The 20,067-nt window shown below is 42.7% G+C and overlaps 1 protein-coding gene across 3 annotated transcripts in view; it reads left to right on the top strand.

Annotated features, from left to right (window-relative positions):
- Positions 1–20,067, top strand: part of LOC110523517 (sarcoplasmic/endoplasmic reticulum calcium ATPase 2) — a 44,414-nt gene that overhangs the window by 1,382 nt on the left and 22,965 nt on the right. For all 3 annotated transcript variants that reach the window (XR_005051703.1, XM_036977156.1, XM_036977155.1), the window contains exons 2-5: positions 93–110; positions 201–283; positions 4,001–4,105; positions 12,017–12,155. Coding sequence is in view for 2 of the 3 variants with exons in the window: in XM_036977156.1 (XP_036833051.1) it covers positions 93–110; positions 201–283; positions 4,001–4,105; positions 12,017–12,155 (345 nt within the window). In the remaining variant the exon portion in view is untranslated. The remainder of the gene's footprint in view (positions 1–92; positions 111–200; positions 284–4,000; positions 4,106–12,016; positions 12,156–20,067) is intronic.

Genomic DNA, 20,067 nt, shown 5'->3' with positions numbered 1-20,067 from the left:
ATTCGTAATCGGATAACTTATTTTCGGTTGTAACCTTCCTCTCTCACTGTTGTCCTCTATTTCCGGTGTGGTATCCTTTGGATGAATCGCAGAATTGCCTGCTGAGGAGGGTAAGTAAATCGTTCTATTTTTTTAATTTTTTAAAACTTTTTATAGGTATCCAATTATTTGGATGCAATCAAACCCTCTTCTTTTCTTAGGAAAGTCTTTATGGGAGCTGGTAGCTGAACAGTTTGGAGATCTACTTGTGAGGATTCTTCTTCTTGCGGCCTGCATATCCTTTGTAAGTATATAATTACTTTATTGAAATGAGGATGATGGTATGCTTCATATGTCCAGAATAAGTGTATGAGCATAATTGTTGGGGAACACACAAATCCCCTCTAGGGCAGATGGCACTGAAGAGTGTTTTCTTAAGAAATTGCAAAATCCTGTGCCTCCATTAGGCCTTGTACCCACAGCTCCAGCCTCGTGTCGGTTTTGTATGGTATCTGACTGTCTATCCCGGTGAAAATGTGATGTTAAACTGGCATTCATCCAATAATTTAGGGATAATTGGTTGCTGCACCTACTTGTAATGTCATTACATCCTAGTCTGCTATGTTGAGAACATCATTGATGGAGATTGAGTTTCTAGTTGTTAGTGAGTCACTGGTCGTCAGCCATTTTCTTGCACCTGTTTGGAGCCTCCTTTTCCTGCTGTTGCCCAATTATGCCTAATTTACTCCTTTTAGGCCCCATCATATCCCTTCTATTGAAGTCCTTCAGGGGAAGCAGTTGATCTAGACATAAACAATGTTTGGTTTATGTCACAAGTGGCCTCACTAGTGGTGATCCTGGTGAGTGCCAAGTTCACCTCTCTGTGACCCCATTTCCCTTCCTGTTGGCTCGTATTCAATGCCACATCACCGTAGATATCACCAGCAGCGGGGACAGTCACACACAGTGATGTTCAGGAATCTGGCCTGTAAATCACATCCAGCAGTGGCCGGGTCTCTCTCTCTCACACACACGAGAGTCCTAAACGTGCTTGAGCTGTCAAGATGTTCATATTTTTCATTGGCATTTGTTGCGATAGGCTGTACCTCTAACTGGGTGAAGAGGAGAATCCTAGTATATGACATTTCTAGTTCTGGCCTAGATTCTGATTGAGGAGACAACTTACTTCTTAACCTGTTGTTCTGAAATAGTCTTTGAGCAACAATAGACCCATTCACTGGATAAGATTTGATGATATGGGACTGATTCTGTCATTACGCTGAACACATTTACTAATACATGGTAGTGAGAGGCTTTCAATCCTCTATTCATTGCGCAAATGAGTCATATTATTGACTGTTAACGCCAGAGAGCTTGACAAGGATAATTAGGTGGGCTCTGAGTAGAGGTCGACCGATTATGATTTTTCAACACCGATTATTGGAGGACCCAAAAAAGCAGATACCAATTAATCGGCCAATTTTTATTTATTTGTAATAATGACAATTACAACAATATTGAATGAACACTTATTACAACTTAATACGTCAATAAAATCAACTTAGCCTCAAATAAATAATGAAACGTTCAATTTGGTTTAAATAATGCAGAAACAAAGTGTTGAAGAAAGTAAAAGTGCAATATGTGCCATGTAAGAAAGCTTACGTTTAAGTTCCTTGCTCAGAACATGAGAACATATGAAAGCTGGTGGTTCCTTTTAACATGAGTCTTCAATATTCCCAGGTAAGAAGTTTTAGGTTGTAGTTATTATAGGACTGTTTCTCGCTATACGATTTTGTATTTCATATACCTTTAACTATTGGATGTTCTTATAGGCACTTTACTATTGCCAGTGTAACAGTATAGCTTCCATCCCTCTCCTCGTCCCTACCTGGGCTCGAACCAGGAACCAGGAACACATCGACAACAGCCAAATCAAATTTTATTTGTCACATACACATGGTTAGCAGATGTTAATGCGAGTGTAGCGAAATGCTTGCTTGTGCTTCTAGTTCCGACAATGCAGTAATAACCAACGAGTAATCTAGCTAATGATGCCATCCAGCCATCCTTGAAGCAGCGTTACCCATGCAGAGCAAGGGGAACAACCACTCCAAGCGAGTGAAGTTTGAAACGCCATTAGCTCGCACCCCGCTAACTAACTAGCCATTTCACATCGGTTACAAAAGCCTCATCTCGGGGTTGATAGGCTTGAAGTCATAAACAGCTGCTGGCAAATGCACAAAAGTGCCGTTTGAATGAATGCTTACGAGCCTGCTGGTGCCTACCATCGCTCAGTCAGACTGCTCTATCAAATCTATCAAGTCATAGACTCCATAGACTCCTTCATAGACTTAATTATAACATAATAAAACATAATAACACACAAATACGAGCCTTAGGTCATTAATATGGTAGAATCCGGAAACTATCATCTTGAAAACAAGACGTTTATTCTTTCAGTGAAATACGGAACCGTTCTGTATTTTATCTAACGGGTGGCATCCATAAGTCTAAATATTGCTGTTACATTGCACAACCTTCACTGTTATGTCATAATTACGTAAAATTCTGGCAAATTAGGCGGCCCAAACTGTTGCATATACACCGACTCTGCGTGCAATGAACGCAAGAGAAGTGACACAATTTCACCTGGTTAATATTGCCTGCTAACTTGGATTTCTTTTTGCTAAATATGCAGGTTTAAAAATATATACTTCTGTGTATTGATTTTAAGAAAGGCATTGATGTTCATGGTTAGGTACACATTGGAGCAACGATACACACCCCATCGATTATATGCAACGCAGGACATGCTAGATAAACTAGTAATATCATCAACCATGTGTAGTTAACTAGTGATTATGATTGATTTGTTTTTTATAAGATAAGTTTAAGGCTGGCTAGCAAATTACCTTGGCTTACTGTATTCGCTTAACAGGCAGGCTCCTCGTGGAGTGCAATGAGGCAGGTGGTTAGAGCGTTGGACTAGTTAACTGTTATGTTGCAAGATTGAATCCCTGTGCTGACAAGGTAAAATCTGTCGTTCTGCCCCTGAACAAGGCAGTTAACCCACCGTTCCTAGGCCGTCATTGAAAATAAGAATGCGTTCTTAACTGACTTGCCTAGTTAAATAAAGGTGTATATAAAAAAATTAACGGCCAAATCTGTGTCCAAAAATACCCAAATTAATCGGCCATTCTGATTAATCGATCGACCTCTAGCTCTGAGTTAATGATGCTGTTTTTTTTTAACCTCTTCATTCAAAGAAGTGGTCATTCCATAGCAAACAAGTTCAAGCTTGGCCTTTATGAGCACTGTTGTGTGGGAAGCTACCGCTCCAGCCCTAGTGTAGCCTAGTTTGAGATTTCTAGGAACATTTTCAGTCATTTCTACCGTTGTTCCCTCTATCTCCAAGTCATTTCTATGAGGTAAAGTCAGCAGATGAAATTGCTTATTTTCTGTTATGTAATGTGGTTATTCAAACCACTGGTTTAAACCCATGCATCCTATTTCAGTGGCTGAGAAGGACTTAATGGAAATGAACACCACTTTAAAGAGCAGTCACTCACTGTTGAGAGGACAAAATGCATTGCTAGAGACTGGATGCCTGAACAGGGTAGAGTTGTGTGGTGCTTTGAATGTGAACTACAGGTATTAGAAATAGCATGTTCATGATTAGATTTGATTGATGTAGCTGAAAGTCCTGCAGCTGACATAACAATTAGGTGTTTGTTGGGCTTGTGCTGACAATCACACTTTCAGCCCTGACGAGCATTGTCACTCTCCAACTGCTACTTTTCACCCAAATTGAATGACTTACTGTTACCAAGTGATTGCCTTTGCTCTGGTTTTGCAATAGTGCTCCAGGCTCTGTTATCTTGACCCTTGCCTCTGGCTCGCCTCATCTCCGCCACACCCTAAAGCTGGTATAACTGAGACATTGATATCTGCAACTGCAGGGCATAGAATGAATGTATTTTTTTATTGTATTGCTGTCTGACTTGTCTGCCTGTTTCAGGTGCTGGCCTGGTTTGAGGAGGGAGAGGAGACTATCACAGCCTTCGTGGAGCCTTTTGTAATTTTGCTGATTCTGATAGCAAATGCCATTGTGGGTGTCTGGCAGGTAAGCAAGATCTTTTTTACAACCTTTTTCTTTTAATATGGTGAACTTGGTTATTTTTTTGGTTTGATAGACTGTCCCACCCTAAGAGGAATATAATTAATAGTAGGCCTAGCTTATGATAGGATCAGGCCATATCTACAGATAACCGATTGCCTCACTCACTATAAATTGAGGGAATTGATTGTGTGTATGTGGAAGAAGCTGAAATGTATGTACAAATTGTAGCAAAGCTGTTTTTCCTCTGGCTGGTTTAATGAGTTTCAAGGTCACTCCAGTTAGTAACAACCATTAGTTGCCTGTGATTTGTCACTGAGCTGGTTCCCCTGATGGCAGGGATTGGATCCCAGGTAGAGGGTTTGGAGGGATCCCTGTGGACATCCTCCTGCCAGTTAAACGCCTGCCTGCCCAAACCAGTCCGCCGAACCACAGGGAGAGAAAATGCCATGAATATAAAATATAAAATAGAACCAAGCTTAGTGGCACCAGAGGCTATTCTTCTCAGTCCTTTATGGTACAGGAGAATGAACATATACACTGGGCATATAGCTAGGCCTTAACATTGCCTTCGGAAAGTATTCAGACCCCTTGACTTTCCACATTTTGTTACGTTACAGCCTTATTCAAAAATGTATTTTTTTTTTATCATCAATCTACACACTACCCCATAATGACAAGGCAACATTGTTAAAAATAATAAATGTACATTTTACATAAGTAATCAGACCCTTTATTCAGTACTTTGTTGAAGCACCGTTGGCAGCGATTACAGCATCGAGTCTTCTTGGGTATGATGCTACAAGCTTGGCACATGTATTTGTGGAGTTTCTCCCCTTCCTCTCTGCAGATCCTCACTAGATCTGTCATGTTGGATGGGTAGAGTTGCTGCACAGCTATTTTCAGGTCTCCAGAGATGTTCGATCGAGTTAAAGTCCGGGCTCTGGCTGGGACACTCAAGGAATATTCAAAGACTTGTCCCGAAGCCACTCCTGCATTGTCTTGGCTGTGTGCTTAGGGTTGTTGGAAGGTGAACCTTCACCCCAGTTTGAGGTCCTGAGCGCTCTGGAGCAGGTTTTAAACAATGATCTCTCTACTTTTCGTTCATCTTTCCCTTGATCCTGACTAGTCTCCCAGTCCTGCCAAATCGATAAACCTGGGTTTCATTGGACCAGAGAATCTTGTTTCTCATGGTTTGAGAGTCCTTTAGGTGCCTTTTGGCAAACTACAAGCGGGCTGTGGTGGCTTCCATCTGGTCACTCTACCATAAAGGCCTGATTGGTGGAGTGCTACAGAGATGGTTGTCCTTCTGGAAGGTTCTCCCATCTCCACAGACAAATTCTGGAACTTTGTCAGAGTGACCATCGGGTTCTTGGTCACCTCCTTGACTAAGGCCCTTCTCCCCCAATTGCTCAGTTTGGCCGGGCGGCTAACTCTAGGAAGAGTCTTGGTTGATCCAAACTTCTTCCATTTAAGAATGATAGAGGCCACTGTGTTCTTGGGGACCTTCAATGCTGCAGACATCGACACAATCCTGTCTCGGCGCTCTAAGGACAATTCCTTCGACCTCATGGCATGGTTTTTGCCCTGACATCCACTGTCAACTGTGTGCCTTTCAAATCATGTCCAATCAATTTAATTTACCACAGGTGGACTCCAATCAAGTTGTAGAAACATCTCAAGGAGGATCAATGGAAACAGGATGCACCTGTGCTCCATTTCTCATAGCTAAGGGTTTGAAAACTGTTTTTACTTTTAATACATTTGCAAAAATTCTAAACTGTTTTTACTTTGTCATAATGGGGTATTTTGTGTAGATTGCTGAGGATTTTTTTAGAATAAGGCTAAGTATCAAAATGTGGGGAAGGGGTCTGAATCATTTCTGAATGCACTGTAAGCATCTATCTACACACAATACCCCATGATGACAAAGCGAAAAATAGATTTAGACATTTTAGCAAATGTATTAAAATAAAGACCCCTTATTTACATATGTATTCAGACCTGTTGCTACTGTATGAGACTAGAAATTGAGCTCAGGTGTATCCTGTTTCCATTGATCCTCCTTGAGATGTTTCTACAACTTGATTGGAGTCTAATTCCATATTAATGCCCATGATTTTTGAATGAGATGTTCGACGAGCAGGTGTCCACATACTTTTGGTCATGTAGTGTGTGTGTGAATACAGCACGTTACTTTGATCTGTGGATTATATATAATCAAACTCAGCAAAAAAAAGAAACGTCCTCTCACTATCAACTGCGCTTATTTTCAGCGAACTTAACATGTGTAAATATTTGTATGAACATAAGATTCAACAACTGAGACATAAACTGAACAATTCTACAGACATGGGGGGAGGGGGAGTCAAAATCAAAAGTAACAGTAAGTATCTGGTGTGGCCACCAGCTGCATTAAGCACTGCAGTGCATCTGAACTGCACCAGATTTGCCAGTTCCTGCTGTGAGATATTACCCTACTCTTCCATCAAGGCACCTGCAAGTTCAGACATTTCTGGGGGATTGGCCCTAGCCCTCACCCTCCGATCCAACAGGTGCCAGACGTGCTCAATGGGATTGAGATCCGGGTTCTTCGCTGGCCATGGCAGAACACTGACATTCCTGTCTTGCAGAAAATCACGCACAGAACGAGCAGTATGGCTGGTGGCATTGTCATGCTGGAGTGTCATGTCAGGATGAGCCTGCGGGTAGGGTACCACATGAGGGAGGAGGAGGTCTTCCCTGTAACCCACATCGTTGAGATTGCCTGCAATGACAAAAAGCTCAGTCCGATGATGCTGTGACACACCGCCCCTCCACCTCCAAATCGATCCTGCTTCAGAGTACATGCCTCGGTGTAACGCTCATTCCTTCGACGATAAACGCGAATCCCACCATCACCCCTGGTGAGACAAAACAGCGACTCGTCAGTGAAGAGCACTTTTAGCCAGTCCTGTGTGGTCCAGCGACGGTGGGTTTGTGCCCATAGGAGACGTTGTTGCCGGTGATGTCTGGTGAGGACTACAACAGGCCTACAAGCCCCCAGTCCAGCCTCTCGCAGCGTATTGCGGACAGTCTGAGCACTGATGGAGGGACTGTGCGTTCCTGGTGTAACTTGGGCAGTTGTTGTTGCCATCCTGTACCTGTCCTGCAGGTGTGATGTTTGGATGTACCGATCCTGTGCAGGTGTTGATCCACGTTGTCTGCCACTGCAAGGATGATCAGTTGTCCGTCTGGTCTCCCTGTAGCGCCGTCTTAGGCGTCTCACAGTACGGACATTACAATTTATTGCCCTGGCCATATCTGCAGTTCTCATGCCTCCTTGCAGCATGCCTAAGGCAGGTGAGCAGGGACCCTGGGCATCTTTATTTTGGTGTTTTTCAGAGTCAGTAGAAAGGTATTTTTAGTGTCCTAAGTTTTCATAACTTTGACCTTAATTGCCACCGTCTGTAAGCTGTTAGTGTCTTAACGTTCATCCCACAGGTGCATGTTCATAAATTGTTCATGGTTCATTGAACAAGCATGGGAAACAGTGTTTAAACCCTTTACAATGAAGATCTGTGAAGTTATTTGGATTTTTACACATTTTCTTTGAAAGACAGGGTCCTGAAAAAGAGATACTTATCAGCAAAGTCAGAGAAACATATCTTTCCTCAATAAAGATCTTACGACTGATGTGATTGTCCCACATAGCTAGCTTAAGGTGAATGTTCTAGACCACACAGTTTAACTGAGGGACAGAATGTTGGAAAGCATTTCACGAGCCACACACTGTACTGAGCGGCAGAGGTGTGTTCAGTGGCAGTGTGAACTGTGCAGCCGATTGTTCACAAATGAGAGCCGAGAAGGGGCTTGGTGTGAATTACAATGAGCCTTTTTGAAGTGTGGGTAATCTTATTTACATCCTGCACATAAAGAAAAATACTTGGCACTCAATTAGAGGTTTGTCCAAGCCACAGTATCCAGGGTATATTCTGAATTGAATGACTCACCACAGGGTTCTATGGCTAGAGACAGATTTCATTCTCTTGGTTGAGGAATATAGTCTAGAGTTTGGCAGGTTGCAAAAGCCATTTGGCAAGAAAGACTTCTGTACTAAACTCGAGTAATCAATGACACCACTGACCAAAAATATTTAACTAGCTAAACAGACAGACTGTATGGACCTGCTTTAATGGGATTCCTTCCAGCTGTGGGTGGACATTTGCTCAACAGGACACTCTTTCTAGTTGTCTTATCACCTCTAAATCTTGTTGCCATGCGCACGGCGGGTGCTAGGAGTCCCTGTGCCTATCAAGCAGCGATCCGCTCTTGCCTCTGCTCCCACTCGGATTGAAAAAGAAAGCAAGGTAATTAGGTTGTGTGCCTCCAAGCCTGCTCCTGCTTCCAAGGTGCACACAGCCAAATCAATAATCCATCCGGTCCATGACTGGCCACTTGACCGCCTTGGGCTTTGCCAGAAGTCTAGGGGAAACGACAAGCAGAGAGACATACCCGTACAACGATACAGGTAGTGTCAGTGAGACTTTTTTTTTTTTTACCCCTAAAAGGACCCAAGACTGAGGAGGGAAAACTTGGCATGTGGGTGGAAAGGGGGGGGCATGGTGTTTCAGGCCAGTCAGGGTAATGAATGGAGACTAAAATAAAACTAAGGAGGAGAAAGTGGGACGAGGGTTTCTGCATTAGTGAGAAACGAAGGCAGGAAGGGAAAATAGGACCTCTTTTCTCTCTGCTCCTGACCTGGGGATTCCAGTGGGAAGTTTGCGCTATCTTTAGCCTGAATGGGGAGTTATCTAGTTAGATCTGGTGTTTTACAATGACAACTCAATACAGGCTACTCCTTTCTCATAACCAAAGTTTTACTATCCAACTCCATTCCCCTCGGCATCTAGGGATTTCTTGACACCTGGGAGCTACAGTAAAACTTCTCTTGCATCTTGACTAGAGTGACTGGAATCACACATCTGTTGGTTTCCAGTGTTTTTTTTCTGACTTGGTTTTAAGTGACACAAGCATGTTTGAACAGCTGAGGCTAAAAAACCTTGGTTTGCGACTTATAAAGCGTCAAAGCTCATGAGACCTGATTCATCCCGTTGAGACAGAGTACTCCAGCGTTGCACACATTGATGACGAATAGTCCTGCTAGAGTAAAGGAACTAATCTAAATGTCCCGTAGCAAAAAAAGGGATGGAATGACGAGGCTGAATTCATTGGGTTTATGTCTGACCTTTTCATGTGAGGATCCCACTGTACTACCTAGTAGTGTATGGGTTACTCGCCTTACTCTACCATTGTGATAGCCCCATGAGCAGTAGAGAGAATAACTAGAGTGAAGTCTAGCTTTCTTGACTCAATCTAGCAAAACCATGTTCTGTAGAACTGCACACACTGTGCTCCAGGGGAGGACTATGCAGTTAATTACTTTTCCACTTTATGCAGTGAGTAGGCAAGAAGAATGGCTATGTGGATCATTAATCTTTAATTAAGTTGATCAATCAAACTGTATAAGAGATGTATAGGCTAATCACATTGTGTTTTTTCCCTTGAGCAAAAGTTAATCTACTTTGCTGGCAACACCATTACACAGCCATGATTCAACCGACTGACTAACTTAGAAACATAATGACTAGGGCTTTAAATTAGGATTTGTGCTTTCAGGAAATATTCAGATCCCTTGGCTTTTTCCACATTTTTACATTACAGCCTGATTGTAAAAATGCTAATTTAAAAAATAGTTGCATTTAAAAAAATAAATAATTTAAAATCCGATCTACACAACCCCATAATGACCAAGTGACAACAGGTTTCGATTTTTTTGCTTTTTTTTTAATAACTTTATTTACACAAGTATTCAGACCATGTGCTAGGAGACTCAATTGAGTTCAGGTGTATCCTGTTGCCATTGATCATCCTTGATGTATCTAAAATTTGGAGTCCACTTGTGCTAAATTCAATTGATTGGATATGATTTGGAAAGGCACATACCTGTCTATAGGTCCCACAGTCCCACAGTTGACAGTGAATGTCAGAGCAAAACCAAGCCATGAGGTCAAAGGAATTATCCGTAGTTCCAAGACAGGATTGTGTCGAGTTAGATTTGCAGAAGGCTACGAAAACATTTCTGCAGCACTGAAGGTCCCTAAAAACAGTGGCCTCCATCATTCTTAAATGGAAGAAGTTTGAAACCGCCAAGCCAAGGCCCCAAAAAATGACCAGAGCGATGGGTATGTTTATAGCCGCGGATATGCGCCCGTTCTTGGTGGTTGAGAATGGGGTGTTTCGGCACCTCGAAAGTGCCCGAGCAACATTACAAATTTCGCCCTCTTGCACCCATTTCACCACCTGCTCTATATAATCAAGCTAAATCTGAAGTCAATGAATTGGCCAATGCACTGTGTGTTGCTCTTACTTCAGATGGATGGACTTTCAGTGCTACAGAGAGCTACTTAGTGATAGCCCATCACATTACCCCAGAATGGGACATGAGAAGTACAATGCTACTGATGGCCCCCTTTATGAAAGTCACACGTGCCATTTTTTTTCTCTTTGTAAGAAATTGTAGCATAGGCCTATGCCATGTTTACATTGATTTTACACGCATATTGCTCTTTATTTTTGTGTTGCTTGATCGTGTTTTAATTTTAGAGAAGACTAAGTGGTTCACTGTGGTTTACGTGTGTTTTACCTCTGCGGAATCCCCTGGGGCTGTTGTCTCTGGTCCCTAACTCCTCGATCATCTGTCGGGCCTTCTGCTGCACCTCACTGCTCCCAAAGGCTTACACCTCACCTCGTAGTCCCCCTTGTTGATCTAGAACACGCACACAGGGAGGTTACCTCTACGGGGGGGTTTTTGATTAGGTGTAGTATTGAAAATGCATTTAAAAAAAAAAAATGCTAACATGCTACTGCTGCTACTAAGCAAATGCAATGTCTAACGTTAAGTTCATTTACTATAGCATGCCATATTCAGTTAAATTAGGCTAGCGATGGCAGTTGTGGAGACCGGCACTTATGGTAGTTGGGACATAAACTATATGCTCTGTTGAAGTTTGTAAGAGGAGCCGTTATCTGTCAGGTTGTTTGCCATTGTATAAGCAAACAAAGCTTGTCTGGGGACATTGGAGGTTATGGTGACGAACATGTTCAGAATACCTTATGAATTCTTCTCAGTCTTTGACCAAACTACTTCAATACATGCGCCTTGGACCAATCAATGCCCACAACGGTTATCACGGCAACTGTTAACAACCTACAACACTTTCCCTGCAGCCTGTATTTTTAATGGAGATGTTGTCCGTGTTCCCATCCAATGAGGCCAGCGGGTGTGCCCTGTCCAGAGTGCTGCCAGGCTGGCTGCTTGTGACGGTACCTCTGGGATTAATCCCACAGGGAGGGAAATGTCAGCAGATCGCTGGTAGTTGATTGGGGGTTGGCGAGACGGAGGGTTTAATTGTGGTACACTGTGCTCCAGTCCTCAGCTATATCTGATGGCATACTGACTGTGACGTTAAACATACAAGATGTTAAAAAAAAGTCCATTGAATTCCCAGGGTTGACTGAGCCAGGAATGTATTGTTTCCTTAAATCTGAAATTGAGCCCTTTTTTAAGTGTAATGGCCGTATTTTCATTTGATCCTATTGTTTGTTTTTTCTTTGGCGTGTGATGAGATCAACAGATCAGCGTTGTAAAAACGGTGGTGTTTCTGGCTATTACAATGTCCAATGATTTGTTGTTGGATACACTTCTCGTTGGGTTTGCTTCCTTTCCCAGCTTAAGGGTCACTGGTCAAGTGATCGTTCTCATTCTTTAACCATCTCTAAATGCTCTTTGTGTGGGATCTGGTCTTCAACCCACATGTGAAGCTTACATTTATCTCTGAAAAATATTGATTTAATCTGATTGCTTTTGTCTTACAGGAGCGAAATGCAGAGAATGCCATTGAAGCGCTCAAAGAGTACGAGCCGGAGATGGGAAAGGTGTACCGGCAGGACAGGAAGAGTGTGCAGAGGATCAAGTCCAAGGACCTTGTACCAGGGGACATCGTGGAGGTGGCCGGTAAGATGCTTAGAGCGTTGGGCCAGTAACTGGAAGGTTGCTGGTTTGAATCCCCGAGCTGACAAGGTAATATTCTGTCTTTCTGCCCCTGAGCAAGGCAGTTAACCCACTGTTCCCCGGGCGTCGAAGACGTGGATGTCGAATTATGGCAGCCTCCCGCACCTCTGATTCAGAGGGTTTGGGTTAAATCGATGACACATTTCAGTTGAAGGCATTCCGTTGTGCAACTGATTAGGTATCTCCCTTTCCAATACACTGAGCATCCGGCCCACCAGCCGATTTTAGGTGGGGTGGTGTTGTAGTATTTTTAGGTTTAAGTAAACACTCCAGGCCAGACTTAAACAACAACTCGAGCCTAAACGTTTGCCCACCCCTGCTCCATCCCAGTGATGCATGTCTGCTTAGCTTTGATGACCCAGTGTTGTGTGATCACAGAATATTGTTTCAGAATGCAGGTGTCAGTTTATTAGGGATGTGTATCTTTCCCTTTAAAGACGATTCAATAAGTATCTAGATACAGGGATGATACGTTTTTAGTTTGGTTAGAGTATTAATTGATACGATTTTATGCAGTAACATTTGTTGCATAAACATTCATTTTCCATTCTAAATTCAGATCTACTGCTGTTAAGCTCATGAACTGGGTGCCCTCTGAGCTGGGCTATATGGCCCAAATATTATATCATGGTATTTATAAAAAATTAAAAAAAAGGTTTTTCAATATTTAAAGTTCTACATTTGCTTTATGTGTAGTGAGTGATCCAAGGGTGATAACACATAGTGTATATTTTCAATGAGTCTTTCTCCATTCTTGTTGTTTTATGCTGTTCAATTCAACTTCAACCAAAACAAATTTCAGCACTTTTATAATTTCTGCATTTCCTGCACTCAATTGCAGTGGTGGAAAAAGTACCCAACTGTCATACTTGAGTCGAGTAAAGCTACGTTAATAAAGAATGACTCAAGTAAAAGTCACCAAGTAAAATACAAATTAAGTAAAAGTCTAAAAGTATTTGGTTTTAAATATACTTAAGTATCAAAAGTAAAAGTATAAATAATTTCAAATTCCTTTTTATTAAGGAAAGGAACCATTTGGCACCATTTTATGTATTTTTTTATGTTAATTTACTGATAGCCAGGGGCATCTCCAACACTCAGACATAATTTACAAACAAAGCATTTGTGTTTAGTGAGTCCTCCAGATCAGAGGCAGTAGATGACCAGGGATGTTCTCTTGATAAGTGCATGAATTGGACCATTTTCCTGTCCTGCGAATTAAAATGCCAGGGAGGAGTTATTGTGACAGGGTAGGAACTAAAGTGTTGATACGCGTTTCCTAGGGGACCCTATAAGCTTTGGCTACTTTGCATGTTTTCTCTTAGCTACTTCATGTAGCTAACATATTCTTGCTTTGCATATTCCTCTTTGATTTAGAAGATACTGTTACACAAACAGGATGCTGATTTTAGGTCCACACCATCACTGGTATTGTCAGGCTGTATTAGCTAGCTACTTTTGCTCTTACTCAGTACATTTATTAGCTAGCTAGCTATTAGCATTAGCGGCTAACAATTAGTCTCAAGATTTATAGCAACTTTCTAAGAAAAGAAACTAGATGTTTGCTGATGTAAGAAACACAAACTTACAGTGTCATTATAGAACTCTAGTGGATTTATATTAAGACTCAAAGTGAAAACAGCATTGTCATCAACATTGTTGCACGTGCTACATTGACCATGCAGACTGAAGTGTCTGAAGTGAAGTGCCTCCTGGTTGAGGAAACATCAAATGTGCTATTTGAGTGACATGGGGCATGGCTAGGTCTGTGTGGAAAGTAGCACGGAGAGAGATGACTCAAAGTAGCAAAGTAAACTATAAAGAATGCCATTACACATGGCGTATCACATTTAACAAACCAAACATACAAATACCGGTATAGAAGGTAAAGTATAAAACCCCAAACCGGTCCCTGCATCAATACTGGTATATCATAAAATACGGTATACCGCCCAGCCCTACTCTGAGACCTGTGTGTGTAAATTATGTATGTCTATGGTGTATGTACAGTAGTAGCCAAAATAATGACACAAATATACATTTTCAAGGTCTGCTGCCTCAGTGTCTTCAGATATTTTTGTCAGATGTTACTATGGAATACTGAAGCATTTCATAAGTGTCAGGCTTTTATTTACATGAAGTTGATGCAAAGAGTCAATATTTGCAGTGTTGACCCTTCTTTTTCAAGACCTCTGCAATCCACCCTGGCATGCTGTCAATTAACTTCTGGGCCACTTGTCCCGAAGCCACTCCTGCATTGTCTTGGCTGTGTGCTTAGGGTTGTTGTCCTGTTGGAATGTGAACCTTCACCCCAGTCTGAGGTCCTGAGCCCTCTGGAGCAGGTTTTCATCATGGATCTCTTTGTACTTTGCTCTGTTCATCTTTGCCTCAATCCTAACTAGTCTCCTAGGCCCTGCCTCTGAAAAACATCCCCACAGCATGATGCTGCGACCACCATGCTTCACCATAGGGATGGTGTCAGGTTTCCTCCAGATGTAACGCTTGGCATTCATGCCAAAGAGTTCATTAGACCAGATAATCTTGTTTCTCATGGCCTAGGGGTCCTTTAGGTGCCTGTTCATTTTACTAATAAAGCCTAATATCACGTAAGCCGTTGTAGAATTGAATGCTGAAGGAGCTGCGCAGTTGTGCAAGATCAGGAACAGGCCACCTACCTCGCATTGGTCAGCGTGCGAAGCTGGGCACAGTACGCAGTTTGACTAAGCTATTGCCTGGGGTTGTTTGGGATACAAAATTGCTTGTAGATCAATGACTAGAGATGTTAGAGACTAGAGATGTTTTCAGAAAGAATTTAATGTAAGCAGCAAAAAAAGTGGACCGGTGCATGACCCGCGGAACGATGCACTTGTATCTTACACATCGGTACCAGATTCAAATGTTTATCAGTGAATCGTTACATCCCTACCGTTTTTATAGGTGTGTTTCATATGCATGTGTTCATTTTTTTTTTTTGTGCACATCCATGTTCCTTCATGTAAGAAGAGTGATCAAAGCTTTGTTGCTCCTCATCTCTGCTCTCCCCAGTCGTCTCCCTGTCACGCTAAACCAGGAGAGAGAACACCGCCTGACATTTGCTCTGCTAATTGATTTACAGAAACTTTCACTGCCATTGATGCACCCCCACACTATTTGATCTTGGCTGGTGAATGTTGTTTCAAAGTCTGGTTTAGACAACTTAGATGAGCCATACCTTTTATAGAGTTGGACCGTTCATTGGAATTAAGTTGAAATGTCAGTCCTGAGTTGAACCCTTTTTTTGTTTGCTTCATCACTGCAATGCTCTACACTTGTCAGACTCCCCCAACATTGAATCCTCTCAATGTAAAACTGGCAACTGTTCAGCCCGCTCTGTCTGCCCCTCTCTCTCATATGGAATGGCACTGGAGGAGGTTGTTTGAATGTGAACTCCACCCATGCTGTTGTAAAATCTACCTGTACAGTCACCTGGCTGCAGTGGGACAGGTAGGCTCTGCTAAAAGGGCAAGTCATTTGCCATAGCAGGCTCTCATCAACAGTGTTTGAGATGTAGATGAGTCTCTCACCCAACTCATACATCCGTTCTGCTTAACACTGCTCATCTCCCTGACCAATACAATAGTGGCACCAGGTGAGTGGAGTTGCCTGTTACATAAGACCTTGAGGGCTGTAAACGGATTGAGGGTCATATGAAATTAGTCTCTGTGTGGGTGGGGGTGATTTCTAGGACATGGGGATTGCATATTGGATTAGAATAGGGTTACAGTGAAACCAGAATACTGTGGCCTCAAACTCCATGTCCCCTCAGGCTCTTGGCATCCACAACTCTTTCCCACGACTTACTTCCTCTTGTCATCCGGACCCAGCCTCCTCAGATTGGCTTTTCTCCTTCAGCTTCAACCAATTCATGGCCTGTCCCCTTTTACTCTCCTTGTCTTGTTCTCTCTGTCACCCAGCTTCCTAGAAAATTACTTTTCTTTCTCTCTGCTTCAAAGGAAAGGTTGGAGGTGGTTGAGGGGGTTTGCCTATTACTTAAGACTGCTGCCTTTTCCCACTCCTGCCACTGCACTCAGGAAGTCAAATGAAGGGCTTTAGTTTACCCCTCACACTGCAATTCCAGAGTAACAAGAGTAACTACATACCAGTAAGGCAGAATATGTGGATGTTTGTGCGGTGAATAAGGAAAGGAGTTGATGCATGATATGAATGCTATGTCGCTAAGTAGCATCTGTGTTATATCCTGGCCCAGAGTCCCTAGAGCTGCCAAAGAGGAATCTTAAGTCTTGTCAAGAGTAAGGGTTTAAACAGAGTTCTGCAGTGTGTGTACATCGGTGACCGTTTTGTTATCTCGTGAATATCCCACCTTTTGGCTTTATCTAAGCAGAGCGCACAATGTTCAGTCCTTCCGCCTAACCCCCCCCCTGAAGAGTGAGTCAGAGCTGACAGGCTAGGCTGGAGCTGCTGTCTCCACCTTTCTGGAGCCCAGTGACATTGGAGGTCTACTGGCAAGATGATACCATCTACCTATCTTCCACTTCCTTCCACTTACTGTACATTTTAATTCATTTGTTTACTTGTCAAAGACCACGCACAGTTTTGTTTGCAGTATACACTGAAATGTTTAGTCAATCTCTTACACACTGATTTGCTGCTCATCTGGAAACAGTCAAGCCAATCGGTGCTGTCATGTCAAATCCCAAACGCTACACCTGCCTTTAGACTGCATCAATAATCCGGTATCTCCCCACTGTTAAACCATAATAAACACGTAATAAACACGTTTTCCATGACTCAGTGGTTTTTATGTAAGTTTTTATGTAAGTTTCTTAAAATAGTCTGTCCCCAAGTTTTTGTCCCCAAAAAATGTCTGTCAGAAATGGTATTGGCTGCCTCCAGGTGTCCTTTTGGTGTCCTTTTGGGGTCATACCAGACTGCAACCACCATGGGGTCAGGGGTCTTTCTCTTCCCCTGAGGTTGTGGAAGGGTGGGGGGTTAGGGAGATGGGTTGGCAACAGCTTGCTACCGACCCCTCAAGCAACAGCTTGCTACCGACCCCCCCCCCCCCCCCCCCCCCCGACTGGGAGAGTGCAACCATGCATTCACACGGGACAGACGTGAGGAGGAACGAGAGCCTGGGCTAAGCAGCTGTCAAGACTTGGTTTAGTTTAGTGTTGCTGCTTACAGTGGAATTCTCAGGCACTCTGCAAAAGGTTGCTTTCTATATATATATTCCCTCCTTCTCCTCCCTCGTTTTTCTATTCACCCACAGTTGGCTATGAGTAACAGGGATTCTGTGTTGTAAAACGTTGGAACATCGGCAGTAATTCATCTTTCACCACCTCTCCTCCCAAAACATTTTTTTCTTCCAGCTGAGCTGTCCACCATCACCTCCCACCTTGCCATGGCAATAACCCTGACCCCCTGGAGCAACAACATCCTGTATATAGGAGTCAAACAAGAATGGCCTTTCTCTTGGTCTCTGTGTGGCTGGCTCACTTTGGTCTGCATGTGTGACCCAGTTTTGTTATGTGTGTGAGTTGGACCACTGCAGGCTCTGGCTTTGTGGTCTTGTTGCCTTCTACAACATACCACCACCATGGCAGTGCTGGCAAAGGTGGTCCAAGGGGCATAGACAGGATCTAATGTTTACAAAGGGCACAATTTGAACTTTCCTTGCAATTTCCTTTCATGTGTTTAGGCTTTTGTCCTCAAGCGATCTGTTTAACTCTACCCCATCCGTCTTTCCCTCTTCTCATTCTCATCTGGCTCTCTTCATCCTCCCTTTTCTCTTTTTCCTTTTTTCTTTCTTCATTACACAACCGACACTAAGGGGCTGTCTGATTTTATTAGGTCATGGATGTAAGTTAACACAGCATGCTGTGTATCTCCAGCTCTTTGTTTTATGTACCTTGGGTTTGATGATGGCTCCTTTTCTCTTTCCATTCATGAGAACAACAGGTGGTTCCCTAGGGACTTTGACTGCTTGAAACGACCTGGAAACATTGTGCCTACATGCAACCTCGCCAAAGAGCTGTAGGTGCTAAATCAAACCTACCTGGCCACTGAGGAGTCATGGGCTTGCGAGTGGTAGTGCCACTACTCTCCTTAAGTAGGCGGTAATAGGCTACACGATGAGTCGGCAACCTGTCTCATGTGAAATGGCTATTAATCTTACCATTTCTACCGATCTGCATGCCAGTTCTGGTTTTCATATGCACATTTTCATTAAACGGTTTCATTTAATTTATAATAACGTCTTCATATCTCAATCGTTGTCATGTGGTAAATTACAATTCTATCCAAATCTAAATGAAAATTATACTTTTTGGTTTGTATCTTCTATTGCCAAGTATGTAAAAATGGCCTACATAAAGCCAACAAATAAAAATATTGCAGCCTGCAGGTAGAAAATATCCTATAAATCACATTGGCTACACATGGCCTGTCTGCATCAAACTTGAAACATTGTATCAACTTTTAACTTGGGTCAGGCCTGAAGCTTGCACTAGCGAACTTGCAGCATTATATAACACATTCTGGGCCTTCACTTTCCCTCACCATTGAGCTCAGGACAGACACAGCTGTAGGCTATTTGCGCTCGGGATAAGAAGCTTGGGCAGAAGCTCACTGGCGCTTATTACCGGCACCTCAAATGTTCTGCGGAGGAGCTCTTGCACCGAAATACAAACAGTACCAGCACCCAAAATGAGTACTGTTACCTATTTCAGTCCATGTCAAGCACTGATAAGAAGAAATCAGGTAGGCCTATTTTATGATGTTTCCACTGGGTCAGAGCATGACATTTTTCCCTTTCAAGCTGAGTGGTTATCGAAAGGGAGAGAGCTGGGAATATTTTCAGCTACATTGATGAACTATTGTAATTCTCAATGGATGTAAAAACAGACTTTGTTTGCTTGCTGTTCGAGGTGAAGGAAAAATTACTTTGAGACGTCCCCAAATGGGCACATTTATATGCCTACATTTCTGCACAGGCTAGGTAGGCTATAGGCCTACTTCTATGCGTGCGGGTCTTTACTCAGTATTAACAGGAACAAAGTAACAAACATAGATGAGATGAGAAATTATAGGAATTAATGCTAAATGTACTACTGGTGATATATGTAATGATGAATTGATATACACTAAGAATCCAACGCAAATAATTCACTCAATGCAGTTATGAAACGGAATGTGCTCAAATTGTTGGGAGAGGGTGCATATTCTACAGAGAGAAGTACCATTTGCATCTGGGTACATGGTCATTTTGACTTCTGCAATGGCCATGCAGCATTTACAGTGATATGGCCTCAGCAGAAGTCAGGGCATTCATACTTCTTGCGCATCGCAGTGCAGAGTTGTTGTCAAGGAAGTGCGCTTGTGTTTTATACAGGATGTACTGCCCCCACCTACCATCAACAAATCAAAAATGCTGAGCTATACAGAGCCCTCCGCGTTGTTACATTTGGGAGGTGCTTGGTGATGCATAGGTTTGTTTTGGACTCTGCATGCCTCTGGAGGCTCCGCAATTGCATTACAACCTCCATATGGCTCCTCCAACCACATTTTCAGATCAAGCATAAATGGGCTTTTAGTCTAGGGCGCCCAATGGATGAGGTGTGCATGCATACGGTACCAGACAAACGTTTGGACACCTTCTCATTCCAGGGATTGTCTTTATTTTTACTATTTTCTACATTGTAGAATAATAGTGAAGGCATCAAAACTATGAAATAACACACATGGAATCATGTAGTAACCAATAAAGTACTAAACTAATCAAAATATTTGATAGATTCTTCAAAGCAGCCACTCTTTGCCTTGATGACAGCTTTGCACCCTCTTGGAATTCTCTCAACCA

The sequence above is a fragment of the Oncorhynchus mykiss genome, chromosome 5 (assembly GCF_013265735.2).
Source record: "Oncorhynchus mykiss isolate Arlee chromosome 5, USDA_OmykA_1.1, whole genome shotgun sequence".
Lineage (NCBI taxonomy): Eukaryota > Metazoa > Chordata > Actinopteri > Salmoniformes > Salmonidae > Oncorhynchus > Oncorhynchus mykiss.
The sequence above is the reverse complement of the archived record's forward strand: the minus strand, read 5'-3'. Positions and strand labels throughout refer to the sequence as shown.